At 49.9% G+C, this 14,947-nt stretch overlaps 1 protein-coding gene across 2 annotated transcripts; it reads right to left on the reverse strand.

The window, feature by feature from the left end:
* Nucleotides 1-11,117: 11,117 nt before the first annotated feature.
* On the reverse strand, nucleotides 11,118-12,563 carry LOC106148795 (translation initiation factor IF-2-like). 2 transcript variants are annotated; one of them, XM_013515366.1, is made up of 3 exons: nucleotides 12,210-12,563; nucleotides 11,637-11,825; nucleotides 11,118-11,204 (listed from the first exon to the last, which is right to left on the reverse strand). In XM_013515366.1, exons 1-3 carry the CDS (start codon nucleotides 12,503-12,505, stop codon nucleotides 11,129-11,131), a joined length of 561 nt encoding a protein of 186 aa, XP_013370820.1. In that variant the 5' UTR covers nucleotides 12,506-12,563; the 3' UTR covers nucleotides 11,118-11,128. The 2 variants fall into 2 exon arrangements, with proteins under 2 accessions (XP_013370820.1, XP_013370821.1); XM_013515367.1 differs by lacking the exon at nucleotides 11,118-11,204 and having other exon boundaries at nucleotides 11,643-11,825; nucleotides 12,210-12,419.
* Nucleotides 12,564-14,947: the final 2,384 nt, after the last annotated feature.

Here is a 14,947-nt window from a genome sequence, read left to right on the forward strand (position 1 = left end):
AACAAGTATCAGAAACAGTGTGGAGAAACTGGAACTTTCATGTGCTGCTGCGTGGAGTGGACAGTGGTGGAACCTATGTGGAACCCTGCAGTGAGTCCCCAGTTCCCTGAAAGGTGTTACAGCACACGGGAAAATGCAAGTGCCAGAAACAACTAGCAGTGCAGTGGGGATCTGCAGTGATCCTAAACTAATGAGGATCTTATGTTGATGAGGATGGTGGGGGAGAGATGGCAGGTTAATAAGGAGTTTGTTCTTTCCTCCCAAGGGAAACCTTTTATTATTATTATTATTATTATTATTATTATTATTATTATTACTCAGTTTTCAAGGAATCAGAATATCTTCAACTGGTGTAATCTTGCCCTGGATCATCGCAGCATCACGGGACTGTGGAGGCCTCAGCAGTCACTGGAAGCATACAGAGGCATGTTTCTGCATACTGTAGCTTGCTCGGGTGGCAGGATACTAGGCCTCAGACAAGCCCTAACTACAATTTAATTATGAAATGATTTTTCCCAAAAAAGTATACAGAATAGCCCTTGACAGGCACCTATTTGTAAAACGTGGAGATTTCTGAAAATACAGGCATAATCCCTGATACTAATATATACGAACAAAAGGTAAATATTATTGAAATGTGTGTTCTATTTTTATTTGTGTGTACTTTTCCACTGTTCAAATGTATCCCACTTACTCTCGAACGCGGTCTCCTACTGACTGTGAAGGTTGTTATCTACTTGCTGGTTGACTCCAAAGCAGAAATAGCGGGGTGGAAGGGTCTGAGCAGAAAAAAGCTTCACTCATAATGGCAGCCAGGAAGCAGAGAGAAGGGAGAAGCCAGAGAGGGAGGGAGATCCTTCCAGTGACTCGTACCTTCCAACCAGGCCCAACCTCTCAACAGCACATTTAGCTATAAACTCATCAGTGGATTAATCCACCTATGTGTATAGTGTCTTCAAGATCCAGTCACTTTTTAAATGCCCGACCTCTGAATACGTGAATTTTGAGTGACATTTTATATTTAAACTCTGGGGTAAATTGTTGTGATATATAAATTCCCAAGAGTTTGGGAAGACCTGCCCCAGTGGTATTTAATACTAATCTTTTTAGCAACCATGCTGTCCTTTACTTGAACTTTGTAAGTGCTTCCTTTCTCTCAAAACCGAAAATTTAAAACAAATTTCTTTGGCTCTTGATTCTCACAGTATACCTTACTTGCAGGAAGTCAAAAGCTGTATCCATGCTACAGACTGGATGTTGAGACCCACTGAAATTTCCTTTGCCAGATTGATTATCCTACTGTCATTATTTTCACTCTTCTGTAAACTCTCAGGACATAAGCTAAATCTAGACAAATTTTCTCTCAGAGTGTAGCATATGTAGTTTCAAATCTAAGTGCCAGTGGAGTGTTTGTTTCCAACTGCGACCTCCTGAGCCTGGTCTTTACTGTTTGCATTCTTATCAGCATTCTGGTCTTTTGAAGTTAGACAAGTCATCAAGCTTGGCTCACAGTGTTCTAGGGCTTCTCTAGCTTGCATCTCCAAATCTTTCCAAACTCCTCCTGCAAACCATTTCCAGAGGCTTCTAAACCACAGTCAGGTAACGTCAAAGCAACAATCCCACTCCTGCTGCCAACACCAGTCAGTCTGAGTCACTTTCTCATACTGGGATGGAATACCTTTAAATTTAAAGGAGAGAGGGTCTGTTTTGGCTCATAGCTTTAGAGGTTTCAGTACATAATTGGCTTACTCAAAGGCAGAAAGGGCATGATGGATGGGTCTCCCATGGAGAAAGGCTAATCATGTCATGGTAGCCCGGAAAAAGAATGAGAAGATCTGAGGCAGAGCGGGTGATAATACCTTTCCAAGTCAAGCTTCCAAGTCAAGCCTTCTCTTTGACAAGGCCACAATTTTTAACAGCACACTCAACCATGAACCCATCAGTGTATCTGTTCATTGATACATGCAATGCCCCACAATCCAGTAACCTTCCCAAAGGCCCACACCTGAACACCTGGAATGCCTTGGGGAACATTCCATATCTAAAACATCACTCCAGATATCAGCGAAACTATTGTCTACTATAGCCAGTGAAAATTACTGACACCTGGATCGTGAGCAATTGAAATCGAAACACATGAAATAATTGTGATTTATTAGATGTCAAGCACTGCTATCTCTAATCACCTAGTATTGAAGATTTTGAGCATATGGTGAGTGCGGAAGAAGTAATTGAATTTTGTGCCTAATATAATCAATAGAATACACAAGGACACATACACATTTTCATAGGCATGATGTCAATTACATGGACCAGAGCAGGACTATAGGAACTAGAAGAGATCATATGAATGAACCATACAAGGAAATTGTCTGAAGGTCAGAAGATAGTATTTAAAACTTTTATATGAGCAGCCCGTAACTTTTACGTAGCATTGTATGGTGTTTAATTATAACTTAAGAAGCTAATTGGGAGTTAAACACAATTCAGCTTTTCTTATTTTAAGTAATGGAAAAGGGCACCTATAAATATCACTAGATGCCAAGTGTGACAATGTGTCAGGTTTTAGAGAGCTCCAAGTGTGTAAATATAGAGGAAGAGATGAAATCATGGGAGTGTATGTCAGAAAGCAACATAGATTCAGATATGACAGGCTGTCCTACCACCCTAGGTTACTCCCCCAAGATCTCACCCATAAGGAAGATTTTTAAGACCCTGCTACCTCTGAGTACAATTGTCATTTCTCCTTTAAAAGATGGTCCAAACTTTCCAATAGCATCCAGCTCATGGATTCACTACTAACATATCTGTAGGATCAATATTACTTGAGCCATTCAAAGTAAGACCATCCCTTACCTGAGGATTCTGCTTCTTCTCTGAAGTGCTAGTAAGAGGATTTAGAAGTTCTATAGGGTGGAATTCCAGTGCATGGAGACCCCTCCCTCAGACTGCATAGGGACTGCTTTGTTCTACAGTAAACAAGACCCCTGTATCTCTAGTAGACCTCTCAATTCCTAGAATGTAGGCCTCGGTCAAACTTCCATAATCTCAAACTAGGAGTGCTAAGCAAGCTATAAAACACAAGAGGGAATCAGAAATTTCATCTGCTGAAGAGACGTGATGAAACCCTACAAACAACCGCTACATACCAGTAGATTCTGTCAACATACATCTGACAGATCTATCTCTGGGAATTTGGTGGCATACACAGGCATTGTAGATCCATTCAAATGATTACAAATGTGTAAACAGATCATGTGTACTCTAAACACATGATCATTCAGAGCTGGAGTATGAGCTCTTCTCAGACCTGATGCCACCTTGGTCTGGAGGCACTTTGCCGCTGAGCTATATCTCCGTCCCACCCAAGCCATTTTGACTCTTGCTGGTGTTTGTGTAGTGTTAGTTTAGTTTAGTTTAGCTTAGTCTAGTCTAATTTAGTCTAGTTTAGAGCAAGACAGTCAGAAGACCAAACCATAGGATCAGATAAAAAAAATAGCTCAGCTGGGTTAAGAGCTGATTCAAGCATCTAAGCCAAGCTCATGCAAAGGTAAACAGAAGAAAAAGGATGAAAGTCACAATAAGAAGGGAGATCAGGACACTTCCTCCCAGGAAGAAGATATGCTAAATTAGTTAGTTGACAGTGCTTCCCTAACCTCTGGGCTAGACTTGGAAATGCAGAATAACCAGAGTCCTTTGAGCCCAGAGTCCTGGAAACGAGCTAAATAACTAATTTCCTTCAAACCCTAAACCCACAAAGCTCCCTGTTTAAAACAAGTCCCTGTATGTAAGGCCAAAATAAAGAAGGCCCGTTGGGCTTTTTTTTAGAATTCCCTCTTGGGTTGGCACACGCCTGTAATCCCAGCACTGGAGAAACTAAGGCAGGAGGATCGTTGCAAGTTCAAGACCAGCCTGGGCTACAAAGTGAGCTCAAGGCCAGCCTGAACTGCTTAGCGAGACCCTGTCTCAAAAAGACCAAAAAAAAAAAAAAAGAAAAAAAAAATAGAATTCCCTCTTGGGTATGCACAAAGAGCTTTTTCTTATTATTATTTCAAATAATCTCCTAAACTCTTTTTTCATGACATTATTCTTCAGTAAAACAAAAAACTTTACACACACACACACACACACACACTTCACAAAAAAAAAAAAAAAAAAAAAACTGACTTAGATTTACACAAAATTATTTCCATTGTGGAGGCCTCTGAATGCCTGGATGGTGGAGCATGGTCAACAGAATCCAACAGAAGGGAAGCCCTTCTCTAGCAGGGTCCCCTGCTGATCTCAAAGGAAAGCCTTCACGTTTGCAATTTTGAACCTGGGAAGAATAGGGTCCTGATGGTTCTTGTGATGCTTTTAAGCCATCTTTCCTGTCATCCTTTTGTAAAGTACTTGGCTTCTTTTTAATCTTAATCTTTTTAGCAACAAAGCTGTCGTCCACTCCATTTTTGCAGACCTCCACTTTACCAGACCTTCTTTCTGGCCAAATAAAAAAAATTTAAGTCATTCAACTGGGCTTTTTGCTCTTGATTCTCAAAGTAGAGCTGACTAAAACACCTCATCAGTACCCAAGCCACTGCTGAAATGTTCGGCTGCCTTGAAATTTCCTCTGCCAGAATAATTAGTCCACTGCTCTTAATCTCAGTCCCCTCAAAGACTCAGGACAGAAACAAAATGTAGACAAAATTTTTGCCAGAGCGCAGCATATCTCCTGGAGTCCAACTGCCAGTAGAGTCCTTGTTGGGGGCAAAGCTGTCTGTACCTTGGGTATGTAGGACAAGGCCACTGCTTCTCATGAGTTTGGCAGGGCCCCACGAGAACTGTGTGGAGCTCAGGAAGCTGATGCACCTAATGACTTGACCTTCACCTATAATACAAACACTTCCTCCCTTGTTCTCCGTGAAACTACCAGGGCATGCACCAAGGCATGCTGTTCTGCTGAAGATTGGATATTTTTCCTGTCCCAGATCCTACCCTCCCCTTAAACTCTCTGTGAATTTATTCTTATGCTGATTGTATAAATAAACATGGTACAGGGGCTGGGCAGTTCCTTTTTCCTGTTGGGAGAAGGGGCCCCACCTGACCTCAGCTTTTGTATATTGACTCCTGTCTTCTTCATCCTCCACCGTCCTCCCTCTGGAGTCTCAAGAGCTGCGCTGGATGCAGCAAGTCCTCGTTTCCAAATGAACCCACTGAGCCTGGTCTTTCCCATCTGCTTCTCCAGCCAACAGCCCCAAAGTCACGGCCCCAGAGCCAGGGAGCCCAGGAAACCCCATTCACACTGAACCCAGCACCCTCTTCCCTGGGGGATGCCAGCCAGCCGGCCGCTCAGCCCTGAAGCCCTGGGCTTGGGGGACGGGGTGGGGACCTCAGCCAACCCAAGGATGCCATTTGCATTGGGATTTTTTTCACATTACCTATTTATGAATATGTACATCTTTATACTAAGTGTTTTTTGTTTTTGTTTTTTTTTTGTCTTTTTGAGACAAGGTCTTGCTATGCTGTTCAAGCTGGCCTTGAGCTCACTTTATAGCCCAGGCTGGTCTCAAACTCACAACAATCCTCCTGCCTCAGTGGCCCAAGTGCTGGGATTACAGGCATGTGCCACCACTCCTGACTAAATCTATTTTTTTTAAAACATTGGGGGCTGCAGATACAGCTCAGTGACAGAGCTTGCCTGGCAGGCAGAAGATCCTGAGTTCGATTCCTGGCACCAAAATAAATAAATAAATAAGTAAATAAATAAATATGGAAAAGTTGCCTTTATGGAAACTTTCAGAGCCAGAGTGTTCGATTTCTGTCAGGAGCCAACATGCCCAAGACTGGTTCTGTCGCCCGCCGGACGGTCCCCTGTGCTTCCATGGCCAGTCCACCACCTCGAGTTGTGAGAGACCTTCCCCAGCCCAGACCTGTGGCCCCAGGCTAGAATTGCTCAGAGCCTGAGTGTGTCGCCCTGGGCAAGTCACAGCTCCTCCCTGAGCCCTGGCTCCCTGCCCTTGGCATTGTGCCGGGGAGGGTTTCTTGTGGGGCCCAGCCTTCAAGGGAGGGTCGCTGCCCCTGCTTTTCGGGGAACAGATGGGCTCAGGCCTTGACTTCCTGGGCAGGAGCTTGACTTCCAGAGCACAGAGCCCCTCATCCAGGAAGAAGCCGAGCTGTCATCCTCAGCATGGAACTGAGAGCCCCAGAGGGCCCAGCACAGAGCAGGTCCCAGTGCACAGCCACACTCAGCATTACCCGAGTGCCCGAGTCAGTGCTGGGACCGGAAGCCCGTGAGCCTGCAGCCCTGGGCGACCATCTCGGCCTGCTCCCTCGCACTAGAGCAGGTCCTCGGTGGGGAGGCGCTTTGGGGCAGCAGTCGTAGCCTGTCTTCCCCAGGAAGGAGAGGGAGCAGCAGGGACCACGCCTGCCCCGCCAAGCCCAGCTCGGAGACAGACTGACCCGAAGGGGCCACACCAGCCCCCAGCAAGCCCTGCGCCTGCCCCAGGCAGCATGACCTGGAACAGCCATTGCTCCTCTTGGCCCCAGTTCCCTCCAGCGCAGGGTCCTACCTCTGCTCCTACCTGGGTCCCTGGAAGCCCTGTGAGCCCCAGGAGGGGAGGACTTTGCCCTGGGGCTTCCAGGATGGGCTCAGGGGGCATGCAGCCTCTTCCCTGGGAGAGGAACACCTGTCGCTGTTGTGTCCTGCTCTGCTCTAACTGCCAGGAAGAAGCACCATCGCTACTTGTACCCCAGCGGAAACAAACCCATCACCGCCCCCGAGGCTGGGACCTGAACCAGTCTGCCCCAGGACCTCCACCCACACCATGGGCGCTTCAGGCAAACTCGGAGAACACCAGGCCCAGTCTTGGACTTAGAAGGGAAACTGGGGCTGGAGCTGGGCCTGCCAGCCCTTCCCACAGGGAGGGAAGGGTTTTAATGGAAATTGCATTATCTCCAGTGAGAAGCAAAAGTGTCTTGGGGTTTTTTTTTTTTTAATTTTTGTTTTTTGCTTTGTTTGGTTTTTTTTTGAGTAACCGAAATCAAACTCAGGACCTCACACTTGCCGGGAAGGCACTGTGCCGCTGAACTGTATGTCTGGCCTAATTTGTTTTTTTGAGATAGGGTCCCACTCTGTAAATCAAGCTGGCCTTGAACTCACTATATAACCTAGGCTGGCCTCAAAGTCTCAACTATCCTCCTGCCTCATCCTCCCGAGTGCAGAGATTACAGGTGTGCGTCACCACACCCAACCCAAGAAGCAGAAGTTTAAACACTTTAGTCTAGTCACCTTGGCACAGAGGACCAGCCTCACGGCCCAAGGGGACAAGAAGGACTTGCCACAGAGCTGGACTTGAACTGGCCCTCTAGGGGGCAATGAATCTTAGCATATTATTTTAGATAAAATAGTTTTGGTAAAAGCCTACATGGTGCCTTGGGAAGCCTCCCGGGACAGTATAAGAGCTAATTCCCCAGATCAACACTGCCCAGGAATGTCTCCCCAAGACAAGGGGGCGCCTAGGCCTAGTTAACCCTCCGTGACCCTGCCTGGGCAGTTCCGTCTCCTGGCCCTAGGTAAACATTGTAACCATAAAGGAAATGTATGGTTATCTAAAGGGGGACATGTAGAACAGAGTACAGAAAGTATATATCATTGTGGTTGGGCTCATGACCGGAGCCTGACCCGGTTACATGGCACAAAGAAAACAACAAGTGGCCAGGGCTACAACATTCCTTTCTGTTACCATGGAAACCAAAAATGTATATAACCTGGGAACAAAGACAGGTCCACACCCACTTCCCAGACTTGCAAGTCGGGATGAGAGGTGACCGGTCTAAATTAAAACTTTTGTCTGGTCTCTTGCGGAATACAGCCCGAATTTTTGCCGTAACAGCCCCAGCATAGGGCTTACCTGTGGCAATTTCCAGTACTGCCCACCAGCTCGGGACCTCAGCACGCAGATGTGCACACTCAGACTGCTGAGGTCAGCGGTACAGCGCACTTGGCACCACCAAGCACATGACGAGAGGCAACCTGTGGCCCCTGCAGAGGTGACATAGGAGATTAGGGTGTGGCAAAGCTGGTTGAAGAAGTAGATTGACCTGTTATCTACGAGATCCTGGGACCCTGCGCAGAACGGTTCCCAAAGCCCAGCATGTGTGACTAAAGGGAAATATTATAACTCCCAACCTGCTAGATGTCAGCTCCTCTGAATCCCTGTTCTCCAAATCGAAGAATAAATTCTAAGGTACAGTGGAGGTTAAGAGTAGGAAATTTTATGGAGAGACAGCTCGTGAGAGAGACAGGAGGGTCCCACATGGGTTGTCCGTGAGCCCACTTCTCAAAGGAAGTTTTATAGAGCAAAATCACGGGGTGAATACAACGTGGGACAAAACTGTGGTCAACCAATAAGATTACAGCTATTGCGACTAGATAATATTGAACCAGTGGGGAAGCAGGTCACCCCCCGAGTATATGTGGAAAGAATCAGGACTTTTCTGGAAGAGGTAAATCAGGAGGTCCTGGTCACCCACCTGGGTGACTTATGTCTATCTGGACTTCATGGGATCAGGTGATACCAATTATAGTATGTTACTATCCCCCAGGGAGGCCTGGAGCCCTGGTCATTCCATCTTTGTCTACAAGCCTGGTCTCCAGCGGATGCGCCTCCAGCCAGGGTGGCACTGTGTTCTCATCCTCTGCACTGACTCCCTCGAGGGTCCAGCCCTGTCTGACTGCCTAGGCTATCTCTACCTAACTTGGCTGTCTATGACATTATGTCTTCCTCTAACAAATCCTTCTCATGCCTCTTTTACTGACACGTCCTGAACATTCTTTTTCCACATCAGGAATCAGTGAGCCCTGGTATTTTAAAGGGGTGGGTTGAGTTCCTTGTTTCAGCCTCAGGGACCCTCAGACCCAGCCGTGCCAGAACCTTTGTGCCCTCTCCGTGAGGGAGGAGATCTTTCCTGCGGCTCCTGGCCAGGGCCGGGCTCTCAGCTTCCGTGAGCTCTGCTTGTGGTGAGGCCCCAGCGAGGCTGTGATAGGGCAGCTGTGGGGCCGCCCAAGAGTCTGCAGTGCCAAGTGTGGCCTGCCCTCCAGCAGTGGGCATATGGGAAGTGTGCTCTTTACCCACGTGGGCATAGGTCAGCATTGTGCCACACAGCACATTCCCTTTTCCTTTTTTTTTTTTTTTTGGCTTGCGAGAGAGGGTCTGACTATGTAGCCCAGGCTGTCTTTGAACTCACAACCCTCCTCCTGCCTCAGCCTCCTGAGTGCTGAGATGACAGGTTGCGCACCACACCCAGCAACAGTGACATTTTAAAAGAAGCCATCCATTATGGTATTTATGTGAAGGTTTCTAGATCTGAAAGTTGGCCACAGATGCGCTCACTATGGGGAGCGAGTGTGGTGAGCTAAGTGGTAGACCCACCGGCTGGCCCCGTGAGGGGAAGAGTGAGTGTGGCTGGGGTTACAGTCCCGTGGGGACCCCTCCAGAGGTCACTCATCCCCTGGGGACAGCTGTGGCTCCTGGGCCCTGCTCTTGGTAGCCTGGAGAGGGTTTCCCTGGGCCCGAGCTGGTCCCCAGCGGGACAGCTGGAGCCACCCCAGGGCTACACAAGGCCAGTCCTCCTGTCGAGGCTGACAGCGGCAGTGCCTTGGGCCCCAGCGCAAGACCAGTGGTCCCAGAAGGGCCCCAGCAGCCCCACACCTGCCCCAGGTGCTGAGGCAGAGGGCACAGGGGCAGGCCAGGCCACGGGGCAGTGGATGTCCCACGGACAGGACTGAGGTGAGTGCCAGGCAAGTGGCCTCATGGCTGCCCCAGAACGGAGTCCCAGATGGAGATGAACCCCAAACTCTGACTGGAAGACCTCACCCTGTCTCAAAGGCCAATGTCCACGTGGCCGGGGGGATCAGCTTCCTTCCTCGGGGTCAGTTGCCCTGTAGGTGGAAGTGGGGTGAACTAGAGGTGAGGACCCTGGAGCATGCGCGTTCTCAGGGTATCTCCAGACTGACTGTGAGGATGGGGCGCTGGGGGATTCCAGTAACCCCCAGACCTGCTCCAAGCCCAGCGGCTCTGCAGAAGTTTGTTTTACACACTGGCTGGGCTTCTGCAGATGACTTCATTGGCAAGGAGGGCCCAGTGCTGAGAGAAAAATCCCAGGTGGTTATTCCAGGGCTCTCTGAGTCCATGGCTAATTTATTCTAGTGTGCGAGGGACTGATGGTAGAATATAGATACTCCTGTACTTATGACGGGGATACATTTCCAAAAAATACAACTTTATATTGAAATATGGTACATAAAGTATGCTGACTCCCCCTCGCCTGCCGAACATCGTTACTCAGCACCTGGCGGGCCGGGAAGCCCCAGCCAATCCCCCGCAGCGCCAGGCGGCCGCCGGGGAGCCGAATCTTCTCACCACCTCCGCACGGCTTCTCCAGACGCGACTGTACTGCATAGCCCTGCCCGGGAGAGCACAGACGTGTGAGGCGCGGCTTTCCTTTTCCTTTGCTGCTGCTGCTGCTGCTTCTCCTACTACTCCCCCTCCTTCTCCTCCTCCTTCTCCTTCTTTTTCTGGTTTTTTGTGACAGCATCTCACTATGTAACCCGAGCTGGCCACAAACCCGTGATGCCAGCACTCTGGAGACTGAGGCAGGAGGATAGCAAATTGGAGCCCAATCTGGACAACACGGACAGAACTTACCTCAAAATTTAAAAAATTAAAAGCACTGGGGACGTAGCTCAGTGTGAAGGCCCTGGGTTCAATCCCCAATACCACAGGAGGAAATGAAAAAAAAAACGGAGCAGGGCTGGAAGGAGGAGGCTGGGCCCTGCTCTTCTGCCCCGAGAAGCAGCGAGACAGCCTTCACCAGATCTGTGACACGGGGAAAATTAATCCAAGCCTGACCCCGCCAGCCCCGCTCTGGGAAATGAGGATTTTTACCTCCTGTGATTAAGAGGTTCCAACACAGTTCCAGCTGGCGTGGGGCACCGGGTTGGTGGCCCTAAACACCAGCACTGGGACCTGTGTCTCAGCCTTGCCGTGCAGCACATCTGGTCAGGAATGAGCAGTGGGGGTCCTTATCTTCTCTCACTGTGGTGAGACGACTTGCTCCGTGTGGCAGGGGAGAAGGCTTTTCAGTTAAATTAGAACCTGGCCATGGTGGTGCGCGCTGGGGAGGCCGAGGCAGGAGAAACTCGGTGAGTTCCGGGCCAGCCTGAACTACATAGGGAGATTGTGTCTCAAAAAACGAAGGAAAGAAAGGGATCTGGTTGTAAGAAAAATATTAAGTAGCTAAATCCTGGCGCGGTGGGTGAAGGCTCACGGCTCCGGAGATGCCCCCTTTGGGAATACCTGAGTTAGCCATGAATTCCCCAGCCCTAGCTTAGGCTACTGGAAACCTTCCCCCCCCCACCCCCGCCCCTCCCTGCACTCGGAGGGTGCGTTCGCCACCTAGCGGCCATAGTGTGGAACTACAAGGTATTTTTGGTGGCGTTGGGAGCAACTTAAGGTCAAAAGAATATTTTTGCCAGAAGGTGAGACAGGACATTCGTAAGAGTTGGCCAGAAAATATTCTTAACGAGTTGCAGACCATTTGGAAATATCCCATACAGTTCCTCTTAGAAAACGGTCAAAAGTAAAAAGAGTATTCACAAAGACTTTGTTCTCCTGAAACAGTATGTGTTTATTTCCCTCCTTGCTGTTCCTCCGCGACCCGGGACAGCTTCACGCGTGTGTGACTCATTGTCACCCGGATCCCGCTCACGAGGCGCCTCTGACGGGTGTGTGAGCTCCGGAGCTGCTGCCTCACCCCCGTGATGACTTGGTCCTGCGTGTGTCTCCCTAGGGCACAGGACAAGGACAGCAGCAGTGCGGGGTGCGGCTGGCACCTCCAGGCTCTCACTGCCCACACCCTGCTCCTGCGCCCCAGGCCTCCCCGGGCCTGGCACCCGAGGGGGACCCAGGCTGTGGGCCTGCGCGAGGATTTGCACACCCACCTCCAGGAGCTCTGTGACCCCAAGGGCCGCTTCCGCCAGACCGGGCCGGCGGGGTGCTGCCCTGCTTCCACCCTGCTGATTCCCTCGGACCTGGATGGTCAGGGTGAGCCGCAATGTGCCCCCACGCGCAGCCCCGCGTGTTTCGAGGGAGCGGTGGCCTGTTAGGAGGTATATCTGCAGCTGGCCCCACGCCAGCAGCTTCAAGCAGGAACAGGGGTTCAGCGCTCACCTCCCGGGGTATCTGCGTACAAGACCTTCGGAGCGGCCCAGCGGGAGAGTTCTGGACCCCGCAGCCAGGGTCTCAGTGGAACTGGGGCCATCATCACCGGAAGGCGGGGCCTGTGCTGCAAGGGGCACTTGGAGACGTGAGCCAGGCCCCTGGGCGGGGTCAGGTCCTGGCTGGGTTCTGATCAGGGACTGTGGAGACACTGGAGTGCCTGAGTGTACAGAGAAACCACTAGGGGGCAGAGCTGCTCCCACTGTGCTTCCAAATGCCAGCATCCTGGAGCAACGTCGGAAAGCCATGGAACTGGGGCATGGTGCACACCTGTCATCCCAGCACTCTGGGAGGCTGAGGCAGGAGAATAGGAAATTTGAGCCCAGCCTGCAAAATTTCGAGACTCAATGAGCTCGTCTTAAAATAAAAAATTTTAAAAGGGTTGAGGATGCAGTGCAGAGAGGCCCTGTGTTCAACCTTCAGCACTGAAAGAAACAAAAAAAAGCAGCTGGGAATGGCAGTGCATGCCTGTAAATCCAGCACTGGGGAGGCTGAGGCGGGAAGATCACTGTGAGTTCAAGGCCAGCCTGGAAAACAGTAAGATAATAATTGGGTATTATAATAGTAATAAATACCCAAGAGCTGCAAAAAACACACTAGTGGATTGGACTATAGAATCCAGCAGGCAGGAGCAAAAAAAGAGGACCCTGAAGACAAGGCCACTGGGATTGTTCTGTCTGAAAAGCAGGAAGGAGAGAAATGGAGCGCAGTGTGAAGTATCTGTGTCCAATGGAAGTAAAGTTGCATTGTTCAAACTAGGTCACCATAACTGTAAGATGTTAATTGCGAGCCCAGAGACAATCACTAAGAAAATCAGTAAAACATGCACAGGAGAGGAAAGGAGGCAAGAGGAGACCACCGCACAAGCCCAGCTGAAGAGGAGGAGGGCGCTGAGGAGGAGCTCGGGGCCAGATGTGCCAGGCCGGGAGCACAAACCTCAAAACTAAGTCTCTGAAAAGATGCAAGAGGGGAATTGGACAAGAAGCACATAATCCACACCAAAAGCAGCTGCGAGAGAAGGCAGGCTTCCTTCTTCGCAATTACTGTAAATATAAATAGGCTAAACCCTCCAGATGCACAGGGTGGGTTACAAACACAGGGTCTCTATAGGCTGTACTTAAAGACACTTTGAGAACAAAGATACAAAAAGATTGGAAAGGTGGAAAAAGATATTACATGAAAATAGTGTATCTTATGCATGCCTGTAATCCCAGCACTCGATAGGCTGAGGCAGGAGGATCGCTGAGTATGTGGAACCTGAGAGCAGGAGTGGGGAGGGGAGGGGAGGAGCTTGTGAAGCTGGGGACACATGACAAGGTAGGGCAAGTGGCCTCATGGCCAGGAGCCCACCCCTCAGCCTGCAGAGCACGGACGCAAGCCTTGAAGGCAGGACTGAGTTGCCCCAAAGGCTCCCGCACCCTGCACTTCCAGGGCTGTTATTTTAAAAACCAAGTCTGAGGAAGCTGATAAGCTACTTCATATCCGGGAGACCCCTGTGATCCCAGCTACTCAAGAGGCTGAGGCAGGAGGACTGTACATTTAAGGCCAGCTGGGCAACTGGGCAAGACCCTCTCTCAAAACAACAACAAAATGTCCTAGCTGGGCATGGTGACCCAAGCCTGTAATCCCAGCACTCGGGAGGCTGAGGTAGGAGGATCGTTGCGGGTTCGAGGCCAGCCTGCGCTACACAGTAAGCTCAAGGTCAGCCTGAACTGCACAGTGAGACCCTGTCTCAAAAAGACAAAAAAAAAGTCTTAAAAGGACCTGGGGATGGAGCTCAGTGATAGCATATCCAGAACTACCCTACCCGTCTTCTAACCCTCTTTCTTATCTTTATTTTGAGATGTTTTTTTTTTTTTTGTCTTTTTGAGACAGGGTCTTGCTGTGCAGTTCAGGTTGGCCTTGAGCTCACTTTGTAGCCCAGGCTGGTCTCAAACTCACAACGATCCTCCTGCCTCAGCCTCCCGAATGCTGGGATTATAGGCATGTGCCACCACGCCCAGCTGATGTATTTTTTTTTTAGACAGGGTCTTGGTATGTAGTTCAGGCTGGCCTTGAACTTATTACTTAGGCCAGGCTGGCCTCAAACTCATGGTGCTCTTCCTGCTTTACTCTCCCAAGTGCTGGGATTACAGGAATGTGCCACTACACCCAGCTTTATTTTGAGATACTTAAAATCAACATTTTTCTCTTGTGAGCGAGAGACCCAGGACCCCTGGACCCAAGCGCATGCTGGCGGCCCTGTCCACCTTTTAAAGGCCCAGCCCTCCCCACACCGCACTGTGGACCCAGCAGGGGAGCTGGGGGGACAAACCACAAGTAGCCACATGAATAGCAGCCCTGTCCTGCACCTGCTGGGATCCTGTCTTCCCTTTGCTTAGTCTATCAATTTGCCTGGGCCACAATAAAAAACACCACGGGTGTCAGCACAACACCATTTCCACAGCCAAGAGGCTGGCAGCTCAAGAGGAAAGCACAGCAGCGTGTCACCCTCGGGGCACAGGCGGCAGCACCTCTCTGCCTCTCCTTCTAACCAGGGGCTGATCCCGCCAGCCTGGATGCCGCCTCTGCCCTCATTCAGCCTGAGCGACTCACTGCTCCCCAGATGCCCAGCTAGGGCTCAGGAGCAATTCCCCGTGGCACCAAGACTCAGGACCCAGGAGTCTGACAGGCAGCCAGCGTCTTCCGAT

Source organism: Chinchilla lanigera, unplaced genomic scaffold (assembly GCF_000276665.1).
Source record: "Chinchilla lanigera isolate Chin_1 unplaced genomic scaffold, ChiLan1.0 scaffold00028, whole genome shotgun sequence".
NCBI classification, from domain to species: domain Eukaryota; kingdom Metazoa; phylum Chordata; class Mammalia; order Rodentia; family Chinchillidae; genus Chinchilla; species Chinchilla lanigera.